General features: G+C 36.7%; 2 protein-coding genes across 3 annotated transcripts in view; one reads left to right on the top strand and one right to left on the bottom strand.

The window, feature by feature from the left end:
• The window catches only part of LOC109105302 (nesprin-2-like), an 81838-nt gene extending 78335 nt beyond the window's left edge, over positions 1-3503 (top strand). The window contains 4 exon segments of the mRNA XM_042747483.1: positions 51-179; positions 292-483; positions 1509-1558; positions 1717-3503. Coding sequence (XP_042603417.1) covers positions 51-179; positions 292-483; positions 1509-1558; positions 1717-1924 — 579 coding nt within the window. The 3' untranslated portion in view covers positions 1925-3503.
• Positions 2501-16446, bottom strand: LOC109105300 (estrogen receptor beta-1). Of its 2 annotated transcripts, none has more exons than XM_042746502.1 (11): positions 16200-16446; positions 13153-13305; positions 10906-11408; positions 10658-10824; positions 9500-9616; positions 8524-8847; positions 7433-7571; positions 5807-5940; positions 4571-4754; positions 3937-4115; positions 2501-3740 (listed from the first exon to the last, which is right to left on the bottom strand). In XM_042746502.1, exons 3-10 carry the CDS (start codon positions 11304-11306, stop codon positions 3947-3949), a joined length of 1635 nt encoding a protein of 544 aa, XP_042602436.1. In that variant the 5' UTR covers positions 11307-11408; positions 13153-13305; positions 16200-16446; the 3' UTR covers positions 2501-3740; positions 3937-3946. The 2 variants fall into 2 exon arrangements, with proteins under 2 accessions (XP_042602436.1, XP_042602437.1); XM_042746503.1 differs by having other exon boundaries at positions 10906-11351.
• Between the last annotated feature and the right edge of the window lie 1897 nt (positions 16447-18343).

Here is an 18343-nt window from a genome sequence, read left to right as displayed (position 1 = left end):
ATACCATATGAAACTTCCTCCCTCACCACTGACAATCTGCACTCACGTAGGAGTTCCACGAGATGGTCCACTCTCAACTGCTATGGCTGGCCCATGCAGAGAGCAGACGCTACACAGTGAACATCAACGACCCTTCTGTGCAGCCCTCCATGCTTCAGGAACACCAGAACACCCTGAAGGTGAGTCCAAGAAACCCAAACCAGAACAACATCAGCTTCTCCATCAAGACTGACCTCTAGTTTGTGGTGTTATCTGTGTGCCGAGCTTATGTTTTGCACCCCCTGGTGGCAGGATCTGGCAGAGGAGCTGCAGGGCAGACAGAAGCGAGTGAGCTCCCTGCAGGAGATCATCTCCGAGCTGCTCCCTGAGGCTGGTGGGGACGACAGCGCTGAAGCCCGGGAGAAACTCCACGTCATTGGAAGCAAACTAAGACTACTGTCACGTCAAGTCAACCAGGATCTCCAGACGATTGAAGAGAGATTGGTAAGAGCGTTATGCAAAACATTCTTTATCCATTTACACCACAAAAAAAAAAAGAAATTAAAGGGAAGCTCACTTCCCGCTAAGGATACAACACATTTTGTATTTAAAAATGCTTTACAGTATTACTTCATTCCAACACATGGACGAATAATTTTCATTTAAATATATAACCCCTTTATGGGCACGTTTTGTTAAAAAAAAAAGGAAATCCCCAGATGGTTCTTTTGGGATGTTCTGCAATGTTTCATTGATCAAGGGGGCGGAGCTTAGCCTAAGACCAATTAAAAGTCAGTTAAAAATTTTGAACCTTGAGTATTTATCAAAGCCTTGAACATTTTCAGCCCTCAGAAGGGCATTTAAAATAAACACTCATACAGACTTTTTTTTCTCACCATTCAAAAGTTTGGGGTCAGAAAGATTTAAATGGAAAAACTAAGAATTTAATTGTTCAGCAAGGACACAATCAGCTGCTAAAAAGTAACAGTAAATACATGTATATTGTTCTGTTTTGATCTTTCTGTTCATCTTAGACTCCTGAAAAATCACAAAGGCTTCTACAACAATATTTCACAGCACAACTGTTTTTAACATTGATAAATGTTTCTTGAGCAGCAAATCGGCATATTAGAATGATTTCTGAAAGATCATGTGACACTGAAGACTGGAGAAATGGCCATTACAATTTATTGAAATTTTGAAAAAATACAGTAAATTAAAATCAAAGTTATTTTAAATTATAATATTTCACAATATTACTGTTTTTACTGTATTTTGATTAAATAAATGCAGTCTTGATGAACATATGAGACATATTCAAAAACCACAAAATTAAAAGATTTTTTGTTTGAGAGTATTTTGCCCATTCCACCAAATATAAATAACTAAGATAAGGCTGTTGCTGTCATATATAAATAATATTGAAATCAAAAGTATATAACATGCTCATAATTTAGAGCGATATGATCTGGTTGAGTAGTTTTGATTTGTGGTGAAGTGCTGAATTCTTGTATGTCATGCGTTTGCAGGAGTCCACAACCGATGCTTCAGGAGACAGGAAGTCCACACAAAGCTCTCGGTATAGTGGCACACACACAAACCATTTTTATTTTTTTCCTTTTATTTATTTTTGTATATTAAATAGTATAGAATATACCAAAAATGCATAAACACAGTATACATATATATTTATGTTTCAAAAAAAGATAAGAGTTGATAAAAAGATTTTTGTTTCAGGTCAACGCGAGACCCATCACCTCAGCGCTCGTTCTTCTATCGGGTCCTGCGAGCGGCTTTCCCTCTGCATCTCCTGTTCCTCCTGCTGTTGGTTCTGGCCTGCTTGGTCCCTCTTTCTGAAGACGACTACAGCTGCACCTTTTCCAACAATTTTGCCCGCTCTTTCCACCCCATGTTACGCTACACCAACGGTCCCCCTCCCACATGAGTCTCTCATTCAATCAACAGAGCTGTTTTCATGACTCAAACATGCGAAGCATCTCTCTATTGTCCAAGCAATATTTTAACGGTTGTGTTTATATAATTGGTTTTATACTATTTATTCCCCTTTGAGAGCCATACTAAGAATTTTGTCGCAATGCTGTAAAGAAAAATATCATTGTATGAGCCTGAATGTAAATCACCGACAACTTTTTGAAATATTTCTAGATTTAAGCACATCACGCACTGATTAAAGATTGTAAGTTTGAAACTGGAAAAGATCGACTCTTCAGCCACAGTTTGTGGTGACATGATGGATGGCTGCTATTTGTTTAGAGATTATGCGGTCTCCTTTTTAAATTTGATATGGAGTGAATAAACTGTTCATATTTGCAAAGCCCAACACAGATATATATATTTAAAAATGTCAAAGGCACATGGAAATATTTTAATACACCCCTTTGTAAATAACAATCTTTTACATATGCACTGCAAGGTAGAACACAAAGACGTGCACAGAAAGTAAATTTCACAAATTAAACTTTGTTCTGTGTTTAAAAATAAACATTGTCTACAAAAAATCTGTTTTACATCTGGTCTTTAATGTTTAGTTGCCAAAAAATGGTAAAATCAGTATTAGCGCTTCATATCAAAACAGTCACAATTCAGATGCCTCCCGGTAGATACAATAACATTTATAAATACTTTGTGCGTTTATTAAAATTAAGTACTTGTAACATCTATTTTTTTTGCTTCTAATCTTTAAGGTATGTTTGGTTTTATATCAATCCATGGATATTTTTTTATTTTTTTTATAACTGTCATCTTAAACCAAAATGTATAGAGTGTAATCACTGTAGGCACTGCAATATTTTCATTTTTCTTGATTCTCAAAACAGGGCTTCAGATATTTCAGAGAACTATTAAAGTGCAATATCACAAGTACTTTTTTTGGTAGCTGTGGTTTTTCACAGTGAAATAGTAGCAATAGATTGAGCTGTCTCTAGAAAATGTATAAAGGTTTTGTAAAAGGCCTTTGTGGTGTTAAAGGGGTTTACTGGGTGGAGAGAAGGGTGAAAGAAAGCGTTTTTGTTTTTTTTTAAACACATTTTGCTCCATGATCTGTTTTGTCAAACTTAATAAATGCACACAAAACATCCAACTGTCCTGAATTACTGCAGTGTGACATTCACAAGTCCTTGTTCTGACAGAGAAAAAAAAAAGAAAAAAGGCTTGATTCAGTTCTTCTGAGTCTTTGCTCCCATTGCATACAAACCTCTCTCATCTCTAGCAATGACTGTCCATACTGTCGTTTTGTAAGTGAAGGAGTCTGATCTGTTTGTTCTGATCTGTGTCATCAATAATTGCTCTATCTACAGCAGTTGCTACAGTTGATGAGGGCATCAGTGCGATGCTGTTTTTCTTTTACAAAAAGCGAGAGTTGCAAACGTACTGTTTAGAAAGAGAAAATGGTAAAGTAGAAACTGTACATTTCATCGTGGTGCAGATTTCATGGGAATGGGTGCATGTGCTCTCACTGCCTGTTACATAAAAAAAAAAAAAATTAAATTCAAAATCTAAAAACAGAGTAAACAGTTTTCAAATGACCAGCAATTTATCAGTTCTGAAATTCTGGAAAGGTATTTAAAAAAATTTAATTTTCACATAAAACCAAACAGTTGTGTTCAGAATGAGTTCTGTAAAAACAGAATTTCACAGCAAAAAAGAAAAATGTTTTTTTCATCTTGAGAAATCCTATTCCACTCTTTTGTGTGGCTGTTTTTGTTGTCCATCTTCCCGAAACTATAGATCATTCTTCAGCGCTGAAGAGAAAGAAGAGCAATTTAATGTGATATTTTTTCAGCTTGTAGTTATTTTAAGATTTATGGAAGAATGTTCATCCTGTGAAATGGATGTACAAACTAAATATTTTATAAAATAGCTATTTCCAACAGTAAAAGTTTATTTCAACATCACAATACCTGCATTATGAAAGAAAGCACTCTTTCTATATCTCACCAGAAATGGTTTAGGTTCCTAAGGTCCCTCCATGCTGGGAACTGGGAGCCGCTCGAGGGGCGGAGTGAGACAAACGGGAGCTGTGCATGATATGAGCGTCCAGCATCTCCAGAAGCAGGTCATACAGAGGAACCATCTTCTTCATCTTCATGCAGTGGAGGTGGTCCATGCCTTTGTTACTACAGATGGAGCATATACAGTCAGTGGAAGCTTTTGCACAGATCAAAAATTACAAATAGTTTTATGATGGAGACAGGTTATAAGATCATTGGTTAAAGAGTATTTAATACAAGGTTTGGAAACAATAGTTAGCTACATTACTAGCTACTCAAAATGCAATGTGGTTCAGTGGAATCAAGCTTAACTGATCAGTGTGTGTGTGTGTGTGTGTGTGTATTTTATATATATATATATATATATATATATATATATATATATGTATATATATATATATATATATAATTTAAATGCATACTCAACTTCAAAGACCTTCAATTCAAGCTAAGAGTTTGATTTTTAATATTTTAAATATTACTGTGTAAGAAGCACAAACCACCTTTTCTAAGTGAAACTCCAGCATGATGTGCACTCAAAGAAGTCAAAATTCCTTATTCCAGGTTTTTATTGTCTGTACCTGAGGTGCCTTATGTGGGAGAGCAGCATGAGCAGATGAGCAAGTCTGGTGGAGCGCTGCTGGAAGCTCAGGCCTGTCTTAGAGATGGCCCACACCAGAGCATCCGTCACCGAGTCCAGCAGACACAGCAGCTTCGACCGGCTCTGCAGCTCCTCTCCTCCCTCCGACGAACTCAGGCACATGTCTGCAATGACGCACAAGCGCAGGTTTGCAGAGATGAAATATGTGAGACACTGACATTTACAGCCTTTTGAAATAATAGAGGGTCAAATAATTTAGTCCACCCAAATTTTCCACCCAAATAAGCATCCAATCACAAGAAGATCCCATTCAAAAACAACGCAATACATCTGGAGCGATCCAATAATTGATGCCGAGGAGTCAAAGTGAAGACAGCTGTTGGGGGTGTAGAATGAAGAGATAATGCACGAGGAAAAGACAGATCGAAAGTTCAGAGGAATCAGAGCAGGAAGAAATACTGGTTCCTTCAGACAATAAACACTAAGCAGGTACTGCCTGTTACTTACATAAGCATTTGCTGTGAAATAGATACTTGAGTTGAAAGCATGGAGCAAAGGCATGTTGTCCCCATTAAGACTTTATACAGTGTGTGAGCGTTTTCTTTCCAAGACTCCCTTTACATTAAAGCAAGTATAGTTACTGGCCTCGAGTGAACACTATTTATTACAGCTTTGTGGAGGTCAGATATTTGTTTGGATTTTAGATGATAGAGACAGTAAGTGGACAGGAAATGAAGAGGAGTCTGATTGCTGCATGACACCAGCCGGAATCGAACCCACTTCTCCCATGTGTGAATCAATGCTATATGTCTGGAGCATAAATGCTAGGCCATGGTACTCATTTATGATAAACAGAACCAAAAGACTGCTCAGAGTATGTTTGTGGATGAAATGACAGCTGTTCACTATACTAGATCTTTTTTTTTTCAGCTCTACAGTCGAGTACTAGAGACAGAATGTATTTGCTGACTTATTCAGTTTAGCCTGCAATTTTAGCCTTTGCTAAAACATGAAAACATAAAAAATCTTTTTGCTGTCTAGGAGAAATAACTATTAGACTGAAATCCACTGTGATTTGTCTGTTCTATGGGGAAAGTCAAACATACAAATTCATTTTTTTTTTTCTAATATAAAAAAAAATACATTTGTTTTAGTAATTACAAGCAGTAAAAACGCATGCACATTTCATCAAACTTTTAATGAGAAGAACACTCACTGGAGTTGAGCAGGATCATGGCTTTGAGACACACATACTCCTCTCTCTGTAACTTCAGTTCTCTGAACCTGGACGTGGCTGCCAGCAGCATATCAAAGATCTCCACAAACCCCTGCACACAGCTGCCTTCATCCCTGACAAACACAAAGAGATTTAGCAGTCTCGCAAATTAGCTTCACACCATCAGAAACCCGGGACCAGGCCTCAATCTCAAACCTCCAAACCTGGCACCTACTGAAAATACGAATGGCGAAGTCTGTATAAAGCGTCAATTGAAAATCATAGTACTCCTGCTCTGTTAAGTCGCTGAGAGGTGCTACAGGAGTGAATGAGACTGGGAACGGCACTAACACTTCATTAAAACTTCTGAGAACAGAGATAAGGTTACTTCCAATTAGCTTTAAACAAGACTTAGTCACAAGCCAAACATCATTGTACTTCATTATTATATTTAAGTATTATTTTTGGGAATTTGTCGAATAATACCGAGAGTCATTAATGGCAGCTGTTGTCAGAGAGCAGGCATGTTCTGTTTTTTTGGCACTGTTTTGATGTTGACAAGCAGCACACCGAGTTAAACTCAGGGATCCAGTTGGCTATGAATTCCTTATCCAAAATGCAGCCAATGAAAATAGAGTAAATGTCTGGCAGCATATCAGATGGTGAGCATATTTACAGCCCACCCATGACTGGAATGGTTTGGAAGTGTAGCCCAGCAGAAAGCAGTCTGGAGCATCTGTAACCCTGGCCCATTTATTTTCGCACATTACTGGTACACACCATGTTAGAGGGTACAAAGGGCAGCGGAGTAGAGGGGCCTGATAATACACAAGCCATGGCAGAATCAGTTCTAATTCCCACCACAAAGAGCCTCACACTCGCTCTGACACATCTGGCCAAACTGCTGATTTTGTTTCACAGCTGTATTCTTAAGATATTATGCTATATTCTACACAAACACAACTGTTATGAATACATTATAGCAAGCTTTTGCAGTGTAAGAAGCCACATGTTATAATTTTATATTACTGTACATTATAAAAACAAGAATATTTTAAAATTGCAGTAAAAAAAACAAAGGTGGCAAGTTATTAGCATGAATGTTGGTTTCAAATGCATAAGGAGTTTCTTTTAATGCAGCATTGATAGGACAGTTGCATTACCCTGACATTTTGAATTTGTCTGAATATAAAAATTACATTTAATTCAGGAATTAAAACATGCTAATCACAGAATATATGTATTCAGGTCGCTGTATGTATGAACCATTTTTGGAATACATTTTTTTTTTTTCATGGAAAAAATGGGCTCAATGTCATGGTCTAATTATATTTAGGTTGGCATGCTAACTTTAAATAAGCATGGCTAAATGGCTTTCAACCTTGAAGTGACCAAAGGGGTTAACTAAAGTCTGTAAATCAGAATGTTACCAACATGTAATCAGTGACTTAAATCGCCGGTCTCTTATACCATACTGGCACACAGAACAAACTAACAGCTGCAAAAAAATACCGTCCATACAAAGCACATGAGAATTAAAAAATATTCAAACCACAGAAAGCTGAATGTGCCTGATCATAAATTAGGCAATAGGAAAAATAAACACAATTAACCGACACTAGTTACCTGCTGAGACTGAGGTCTGGGGAGAAAATGAGCTTTCCAGGGTGATTAACGGATCGCCACATCAGTCCCAGCATCAGCACCTCTAACCAGCAGCACTCCAACAAATGGACCTGGTCAAAAAGACTGAGCTCCACAAAACCTGCAGTGTGAAATAAGCACTTATTAATAACTCCATACATATCCGAAAACAGTTTCGTACAAGACGCTCATCCCTGGGGATCTTAAATAACTTGAAAAGAAGGATGTGAGGGAACGTTTGCACATGTTCTCAGAATAAACAAACTGTTCATGTTTAGAATCAGAACAGGATAATTCAAAATAATAATAATAATAATAATAGAAGGATAAAAGACTCTCCCATCTTAAAAGCCAAGTATTAATTAAAACGATAAATCAGCCAAGAAAACAAGTACATTAAAACAAATTTAGAGGAAAAGGCCTCTTTTCATTGCAGATTTCAGGCTGCTATATGTACCATATCATATCATATACATATATGTGTGTGTGTGTGTGTGTGTGCATTAAACATAAGTTTAATGTTAAATCCATTTAATCCATCCACTACAAAAGTTCAAAATTAAGATATTTTTGCAGTCCTAAACTATAAAGTGAATTAGCATAATTGAGCCACATATTCCCTCGGGGATTTCTAATGTGCTTTTTAGAATAGTGAGTTTTGATTGATGACTTACAATGTTCAAATTGCTATACAGAACAAACATTTGAGTTTACGTGTTTGATGAATGAAGCGAAATTCAACTCTTGTTAGCAATATTTTAAATGTTTAACTATAAAGTTAGTTTGAACCTTATGTAATAATTGTAATTCATCCTAAATTCAGAAGATGACATTTTCTTCAAGTAATGTTAACCACATCCCTTACTGTACTCATAAATCGAAAAATGCTATTCTAAAAACCCATTCGAAATTCCAGGGGGAATCCATAGTGGATCAGCTCTGCGGGTTTGGTCTACAAATTGACGCTAAGACTGACAAGCTGTTGTCCATGTGGATTTGCAGTTATGCAGTAACACACAGAGCTAGTGTTATAACTGAATGTTTTTTTCTTATGAATCTGGTTATACATTCACCTGGGATCTTCTTGGCCCAGCTGATCATGTGAACGAGCTCTTTGTCAGCCAGGTTGGTCAGTGACATCATGATGTTGGCCTCAGTGAATGGCTTCTTCACGTCATTCATGAGATAAATCTCGGGTGGCTCTGCATCCATGATTCGAGCGATTAGTTCCTCAGGGCTCAATGCTATGCTAACCACCTTATTTCCACCGAGGGGACGTGGGACACTTTTGATTTCTTGGGATCTTGGGCCACATGTTCTCATCCTGCCAGAGAACCGCGCCAATCGCTTCTGCCGTGCTCCTCTTTGTTGGTAGCTGCCACGATCTCGCCGTAACCCTGTGAAACAATTCCATGTAACTGCACAATTCACTTCAACCTTATCCATGCGGGTTTACAGGAATATATTCGTATTAAGAATGTGTTGGACAAAGAGCCAAAAAGGTTGAGAACCACTAGTTTAAATCAAAATTAGTTTGAACAGAAAGCAAAGTTTGTTTACAAAACTGTGTATTTGATGACATATGATACAGAGCTCAAAACAATCACATCAACCAATGAGATGAGAGTACATCACTTTCTCTTCTAACCTTGAAGCAAAGCTGTGAAAGTAGCAATGTTTTTTGGAGGAACAAGCCATCCAAGATCACACACAGCTCAAAGGATAACATGCAAGACCGTCTGGCTCAAATACATGTGAATTATTAATTTGTGAAATCTTAAAACTTTTGTATGATGAGTCATTTATCTGGGATGTTTGGTGCAGCCTTTGACCAGCATCTATAAATAATCAGGGCTCTATCACATTATCATTAAAATGGTGACGCATATCAAAAATTCACAGCATGATAGCTGCTTAATATTGGAACATAAATTCCAAAGTCCATGGCTTTGGACAAAATTCAGCAGTAATCTCAGATGAAGTATTTGGTAACTGTGTAGGTGTAGAAAGGGTGTTGGTAGGGAGGAATGGAAAACAAAAGAGTCCCACCACATTTCATCATTCCAACTTCATAACATTTTCGCAGACGGCAGGCCTGGCAGCTTTTGCGGCGGTTCTTGTCAATGGTGCACTGGTTGGTGGCAGGGCAGATGTAGTCATTGTGTCCTGAGAAAATGAATCAGATGTTCCTCATTATCCACTGAGCAGTTGCAGTCAAACAAGTCTGTTACTATGTTTATTGACTGTAACGCAGAGCGGCCTTACAGAGGCATTACACTAGCACAGCTATCTACAACATCGGCTCTCTGGAACGATGAACAAAAATAATAGTTTAGAATCATTAAATCAATTATTCCAGAGTTAAATGACCATTTCTGAAGGATAATGCAGCTGTCAAGGCATCTTTATACACTGTAAAGATGGCTAATTATGGCTAAACACATGCAAGAAAAACAAGACCGTTGACAGTTCAGCATGCAATCACATATTTGACCCATCGCTCTCTGTTACATTTTGAATGCTGAAAATTCAGTCAATGTTAGTAGGAGATTTCAACCTTTAATCTTAAATTTTAAAATAGGGATGGAAAGTATATTAGTATTATTTACCCAAACTGTAAATTTGATTGTATATAACATAAGCATGCTAATTTCCCTATTTTTACATTTAGATTACCCGTCATCAACAAAATACACACTTAATCTTTACATTTAAAAACAATGTTAAAATGTAATCTTCAGCAAATCTCAAAAAATGAGTATCACTTTTTCATACTTTTTCATACTTTACATTATGCTTTACTGATAATGCTGGGAAGCCTACGTTTGCATAAATAATTGCATAAGTAAATAAAGATTTCAAAATTAGCTTTTAGCTTTTATTTTTAATTAATTCAGACTGCTTGAATTTAAATATCAGCCATTTATTGGTTATTGGTCATTTTTTGCTTTTAGTGGTTTTTTTTATTAATTTATACTAATTGAATTTTAGCATCAGTCATTTATCGATTATTGGCCATAACATTAAAATGACTGATTTTGGTTCTTAGTGTTGTATTTTGTATTAAATTAGACCATTTTATTTTCAAGATCAGCCATTTATTGATTATAGGTCATAACATGAAAATGATTATCAGATGATCAGTTTTGATGCATCCCTAATAATTAGCATGCAACAAAGCACAGGAGTAATTTTAGAGAACAATACCTTGTATACTTCTCTTGAAGAAGGCTTTGCATCCTTCACATGACCACACTCCATAATGATACCCAGAGGCATAATCGCTACAGACGGCGCAGTAGTGCATGTCAGCTTTACCTCTCAAAGAGGCAGAAGTCTCCTCTGCATCTGCTACCCTCTTCGCCAGAGGTTTGCTATAGAGGAAAGCAGACACATGCATCTGAGCCAGTATTAGGTAATTGTCTGAAATAGAACACAATTGAGTTTCCACATACCAGTTTTCCTCTTCGCTGTGATCATGTGGCGTAAGTTCTGCCCAACTCCCACCAGTTGGATGGTTTTGTTGTAGTCGAGTCTGTTGCTGATGCAATGCAACTGAGGAAACGTGGCTATGAGGTGGCCAAAAGAGGGAGGGGCTTAGCGACTGCCTCACCGATGGGCAGTCGGACAGAGGCGCTGCGCCGTAACCCAGCAGAGCGGGACTGTAGAAGGGCAGAGTGGTGAAGTCATGGCTGAGGTCTGTGTAGGGTGATGGGATGCAGATGGGGTGGCTCTCCACCGGCAGAGATGGAGAAGAGGAGTTAAAGGCAGGAGAGAGGACATGACCTCCAACCCTGCTGGAGTCCACTTCCTGCAGCTGAAGTAGAGGACTGTCTCCCTCAGGATACACGGACATGGCGAAGGCGGACGAGTTCAGTGCTGCCGTATCATCAACAGGGAGCTGTTGATGTAAGTCATGTTGAACTCTTCAGTCATCGATACTGAAACCTGATGCAGCCTAATGCACAATCGACAGGAAGTCTTTCATTTACAGTGGGAAATTAACAGGAAAAATTCATTCTGTATTTCTTCTAGAGAGCAGTTATAAGCAACTCTCTTGAGGAAAAGCACATTCAAATAATCACGAATAAAATGCCCTATTGGAAACAAATGCATTAAGAGGTTCAAACTGCTTGCAAACAAAAGCAGCTTACCAGCAGCTTTTAAATGAATGGCCAAATATGATATAATCAGTCTAGAAAGCATTTTCCAACTTCAAATGCATTTATAAAATGTCAAGGTCTGTGGTGGTCAAGGCTTTTAAATACAGTACGTTTCAATATCTGTATATAATCATTATTTTTCACACAGTGTAAACTAGTTTTTATACAAAAAAAAAAGAAAAAAAAGTAGTATTTTAGAAAGTTATATTTAGGGGTCCTTGGCATCAAAAAGCTTCTGCATTAGAAGATATAAGTTCATAGATGTTGCCACTGTTTAGTCATATACTAAATACCTTTCATGTCATAACCATTACTATATTGTGTATTTTAGCGGAGCCAGAATGCAGTATTTACCAATCAGACTAGAACTGTCTTATCAACACCTCAGGTGAAGTTTGGATTTAAAATATATATATATATTTTCAAAGCTCTCTTATGCCTTGCAAGGCTGCATTTATATAAAAATTATTACATTTTTAAAACAAATTATTAAAGTTAAAACAGCAATATTTACAATAAAATAGTAAAGAAATCTGATGTAATATACTAAATTATCTATATTAATGTCATTTATTCCTGTGATGGAAAAGCTGAATTTTCAGCTGTGTTTAGTGTCACACAATCCTTCAGAAATCTTTCTGATATAATGATTTGGTCGGAGCTAAGAAAAATGTCCTATTGTTATCAGTGTTATCATTTCCTATTGTTAATATTTTTTGTGGATACACAGTCAATACATTTCAGCATGGTCACTTTTGAGCAATTCAATGCATCCTTACTTAAAGTATTTACTTTTGGAAAAATACTGACCCCAAACTGTTGAATATTTTTTCATTAAGATTCAACTAGAGAAAACAAGTATCGTTATGTTAATAATTACTGGCAAGTCATTCAAAGTTCAGGCTGGGTGACAAGATTCAGTTGGGGAGGACTAAATTATCACAAAAAGTTAAAATAATTTAAATCAAACCCCACTTAATATATACTTGTCTAATTACTCTTATTCTTTAGTAAAAAACAAATACATATAAAATGTGTTCATAATGATCTGTATACACAGTATACACATCATTTACATTTAAGTACATTTGGCAAATGTTTCATCTAAGGTGACTTACATTGTATTTAAGTTAGAGATTTTCATTTCTGGATTGAACCCATGGCCTTGACATTGCTAATGCCATGCTCTAGAAGAATTCTCATAAAGCTGGTCTCACTACAATTTAATAGCAGGTATTTGTTTGAAACTATTAGCTTGTGGACACTGAAAAGCAGCTGCTTGTCTTGCACACAGTATCTGCATATTTTAGGTCAATTTAATAAACTTTTAGCATGTTGCGTACAGTTCAATAATGGTTTGAAACTAAGTTGCATTCAAAAAGGCCTAAAGATCTGCCTCAGGAACCTTTACATTTCTCTAACACAGAATATCTATAAAAAATAATTGAGGCATGAAGACACATTTTTATTTCTCTCAGCTCTTTGCGGTGCTGTCCAATGGCACGTTAGTTCTTAGAAGTCTGTGAAAGTGAATCTTACCTATACAGTGTTGTAGACTGTACTTGCGAGAGAGGCAGTTAGCCACACTGTCTCTCTGGACTGCCAACTGTGAGTCAGCCGAGGACTTTTGAACCCTTGTTTTAGTGCAGACAGGCAACTGGCCAAAACATACCCTGCACAGAGCACAAGTACCTGCAAAATGACAGAAAGAGAAAAGTATGATGCTATGTTGTGAACTGCAAACATGTTATTTCATATAAAATAGTAAAATAATTATTTGTATGTACTATTTTTTTATAAAGAACTAACATATCTTTTGTTGTTGTTGTTGCTGTTATTTTTTTAATAATGTTTTAATTAGTGACAAAAAGATTCCAAATTATATCCTTCTTTGCACATCACACATTTTTAATGGTTTAACTTTACATAATACATAATGGTTACATAATCATTTTACTGTAAAATAAGTACAATGTATGTTTTTTAAAAGTAAAACTATGCATTGCTATTTCATTTATGCTAAAAAAATATATTATTTACATAGATTTGTTTCTTTTATATTTTTGTTATCATTAATGCACATTGGGATGATTTGTTTTACATATTTTGTTAATTAATGTTTATTAAAATAATTTTGGTATCATCATGCTATTTTGTCTTTGTACGTATGACCCTGTGCACTATCTATACAAGTATCGGGACAGTCCACTTACAATAAACTGTGATTCATCAGTAAAATATACAGGCAGCAATATGCCATAGGGTAGGGTATTTTTATGGTGAATTTCTTGCATTTACAGCTGCCATTTTTTTCCTGTAAATTTTATGTAAAGTGCTAAATATGCATTTAGAATGCAACTTCATATCAATAACAGAAATGTCACTATGTGGATGACCTTAGAGGTTGGACAAACACCTACAGTAAAATCCACTATTCACTCCCACCATTCCGATAATGGGGAAACTATTCTTCCCATACTCATATAATTCTTCTGGGAGGAGGCTAAGAAAGATGAAGATAGAACGGAAGACAGAGAGGACAGACTGAAGCTGCCTGCATCAACTCTTTCCTGACAACCAGTCTGTTATGATGTATGCTCTTCTTGAGGCAAAAGAGCACCCGGCCACCGGCCAGCAGTGCATACCAAAAACAAAAGCCCAAGGCCGTGGTGTGATCTCCCCTCTCACTCCCTTCTCTGGCGGAAAACGGATAAGGGAGAGAAGGAGCGACGGAAACCATGCCCTGCGCAGGAGTTGTGGGAACAAAGGGGTAGACCACCATTGAGCGTGATGCAAACCCTTCAGACTATGAACCTTCTAATAATATAGTGCATGTTAAAATGCAGTGCTATAGTTTAAACAGCAGAGGTCTAATGCTGTTTCATGCATTCAGAGTTATTTACACTGTTAAAGAGTTGGATTCTCATGCTAAGCATGGCCAACATTTCAAAACACGATTTGGATGCATAACAGCATTTTTTGCACCAAATACACACCTCCGGGTTTCTTACAAGTTTCGGAAAGTTTTTTTGTTTCTATCCTGGCTCTTCATTACGTAATGAAGGGAGGAACTCCTTATGTGGGCATTTCTCCCGGAAGAGCAAGCACGCGCCCATCAACGTGCTTTATTCAGCAGCGCTGCACGGGACTCACTCGGGAAGAATGTCTCCGAAGAAGTGTGTTTTTGTTTGAAAGGGAAAGATAACCTTGTTCAGCTTCCTGAAGAACCCAGCGTTATGTAAACAGTAGATGCAGTTTGTTTTTTCGGGGCAGCAAAGGAGTTTCGCAAGTATGTTTGTTGATGAAAGCTGTATAAACAAGGCCTAATTCGATGCTGGATTTGCACATCATTTGATACTGAAAGATTGAGCGGTCCCAGCCCGGTCATGATTCGGAAATGCAGACAATAAGTGAAACAGCATCAGATGTCTCTGTTTTGTTGGTAATCAGCGCTCAAGTGCTCGTCACTCTTTAGCTCCGCCCACGGCGTGCCTCCAGGAGCTCGGCTGTTTCCAGAGAGAATCAGAAAGCTGTATCTTTCTTTTATAAATATGATAAAACTAAAGACTTTTTTGGAGATATGAAGGATGCGATACTACTTTATGGATACTCAAGATGAACATGAGAAACTGAGAGAGGGTGAAACTGTGTGTGTTATGTCACCTTGAACAACAGCAGGTCATAGGTTTGATTCCCAGGGAATGCAAGGACTGAATGTATAAACTGAATGCAATTTGGATAAAATAATCTACCAAATACATAAATGGTGAACACAGTATGTTATATTTAAGAATGTTTTATGCAGAATGACGTGTATTTCACTTTATCTACATTACCATAAGGTAGATCTACATTTACTAGACTACAGTCACTGCGCAAAATGCTGTTGGAGGTCATTTTTGTGTATTCCTTCTTCAGAGAATGATACTAACTATTGTCGTATTTCATGGAAATCTAAACCGTAGGGTATGTATTTACTTATAGATAGAATTGTATCTCCATCGTAAATTAAAAACTACACATAACAGCAGCTGACCTGTACAACAGATTAATGTGGCCCATTCACTGAACCACAAGTAAACTATTTTATGATTTATAGCAGTTTTCTGTGCTGTTCCTGTCATTTTTGTCTTGTGTGCTTATAACAAGTGTTTTTTTTTCTATTAAATTGGAATAAACATAGGCCTACTACATTATGCAACTATAATCACTGAGAGTAGTTTTATTGTTTAATAAAAAAAAAATTGCTGAGTAAAATAACTGTGAAATAGAAAAATATATAGTACATAATCATCATCACTTTTATAATGAGTGGTTTGTTTCAATATGAAGAAAATTTAAAGTTTCAACGCTTGGGTCTCAAGAGGGTTAAAACTTTCATCCTTGTGGCTCGTAGTCCCGCTTAAAAGTGAATGAATAAAATGTTATGCATTCTTTCATTAATTAACCCGCTTGCGTCATTTTATAGTGAACACTGCACGCGTACTGTAAGCAAACGCGCAGAATGAAACACTGCATTGCGATTGATAAAAGACGAAAGTTTACCCACATTACTACAAACGCGAGATGCAAGACAATGAACCTACCTGTTGCGATCGATGTTTAGATGATCGTGAGATGGTCCACTGTAAGGCTTTATTTCTGAGTCGAAAAGAAATCCCAAAAGATAATTTTATTGCTTGATTTGATCGCTGTTAAAGCCTGTGTAGTGGGGACATGGCCAGTGTTTTGATGAGCTGTCAGGATACATGTTAAAGTGTGCTCTGCTCCGTCTGACACTGGACGCTCGTACTTATCTGAGAGTCCGTACGTCACTGACCACACCCGCCTGAATCACCTCCTTCTCCTGACCCAACTGCTCACAAGCTACGAACCTGATCATTGTGCATTCTTCACTTAACAGCTGGATCATTCATGTTATGCAATATCTTTTTTTTTTTTTAAATACATAAAATAAAAAATTAAAAAGAAAGAAATAATGCTTTTCAAGTCGTTTAAAGAAAGTAGGCTACTTATATCAGTGTTTTAGAAATATGTTCTGGCAAAACACAGGCACTGAAACTAACTATACCTTGATTATTTATGCTATGGCAAAAAAGAAACAATGAACGGCAGTTTAACAATTTGTACTTTTATCAAACTACACAGAATGTACAAACAAATAGCACAAAACATCACAGAGGTCATTAAATAAATTGCTTATTTTTGCATGGTTATATTTCCTCCAAAAATGGTGTCACGTCCTGGAGGATTATATAAACTATATGGCATTATGAATTTTTTTTTTTTTTAAATGCTAAAAAAAGAAGTATGAATTGATATTGAGGAATAAAAATGAAGAAACACCTGGGATATTACTTAATATTTAGCCAGTTTTCATGTTAGAAATTCATGTAGCCTATAGATAGATAGACAGACAGACAGACAGACAGACAGACAGACAGACAGATGAAATTATTAAATTATAAAAGTGAAATTATTCATAAGTAACCCACAGTTTCTATCATTTTGAGTTTAATATTTTGTTAAGTTAAAACAGGGACATAAATAATAGTGACCTTAAAATTTACTCTAGACTAATTGAAAATTTGTATTATAGTCCACCCCACAGATTATACAGAAACTAGAATTATTTTTCCTGTCATGGTACTATGAAAAGTAGTTTGCAATGAACGTGAACACTTTTTTTTTTTTTTTTTTTTTCAAAGAGCATTTTATTGAGAACATCACAGCTGGTCTTTTGGTATCATAAATTCTGACCCTACTGCTGCAAGGTTAGTTATTAACAGGCCAACTTCATGCAAGTGCACGTTGACAGTAATGACTGACAACACATTAAATCAAGACAAAATTAACAGCACAGGCATTGTGTGCATCCTGTTTTTATCTACACATTCACTGGTTATAATTATTTTTTAAAAACAAACTAAATAAAAATGTATTAAAATAATAATAAATCACACACAACTGACAAAAATATTTCTCATATTTCATTTTCCCTGTTGTAACTCATCAAATACACCAGCACAAGCAGTCCTGTGTGATTTAGGCTGTGGTGAGGCAAAGCTTGCCACAAACCACTGGAGTAAAACTTGACAGGATATGAAGAATGTGCAATTTCAGCACGATTTACAAATGTTTCATCCATTAAAACCCAGGCCTATCATTCCATTTGTGTACCTGAAGTTAATGCATTTATTTATTTATTTTTGGTCCAAAATACTAATGGCCAAAAACAATATGGGAAAAAACTCAAAAGTAGCAGCACAAATGGAAAACAAACAATATATAACAAATAATTTAACTGAAGAAGTGCGACTGATGTTGTTGGCCTATTTACAGTCATAGTTTTTGGACCACAGGGAATGGAGGTGGATGGTGGTAAATTGTGCACTTTAACAAGGGCTTACAATGCACTGTAATGGCTCTGTAAATGTGGCAAGGTAGGGTCGTCGCCACTGGAGACCTGGGCTTTCAGCAGAAGCAGAGATGAAATGCTTTTCTCCTACTTTCTCTGTGCACCTGCATTCAGGATGTCAGATAAGCAGTCATGTGTCCTGCTGAGATGATTGCCCCTGTTACTCCTGCGTCTCAAAAATCCCTGTTCTTAGAGGTCTGGAAGTAGCCTACATGTCTGGTGATTGCAACTACCTTGCCAGCACAGAAGAATAACGTATTTGTTGGGTACCAAATTTGGAATAATCATGACTTAACTGGCCACCTGACTTGT

This window comes from Cyprinus carpio, chromosome B20, assembly GCF_018340385.1.
Source record: "Cyprinus carpio isolate SPL01 chromosome B20, ASM1834038v1, whole genome shotgun sequence".
NCBI lineage: Eukaryota > Metazoa > Chordata > Actinopteri > Cypriniformes > Cyprinidae > Cyprinus > Cyprinus carpio.
The sequence above is the reverse complement of the archived record's forward strand: the minus strand, read 5'-3'. Positions and strand labels throughout refer to the sequence as shown.

Excerpts from the sequence above, each read along its gene's own strand:
- LOC109105300 (XM_042746502.1), bottom strand. The coding sequence starts at position 11,306 with ATGTCCGTGTATCCTGAGGGAGACAGTCCTCTACTTCAGCTGCAGGAA. Across the intron at positions 8,848-9,499 it reads AGTTGGAATGATGAAATGTG|GGTTACGGCGAGATCGTGGC; the intron begins GTGGGACTCTTT and ends ATTGTTTCACAG. Across the intron at positions 7,572-8,523 it reads CTGGGCCAAGAAGATCCCAG|GTTTTGTGGAGCTCAGTCTT; the intron begins GTGAATGTATAA and ends TTCACACTGCAG.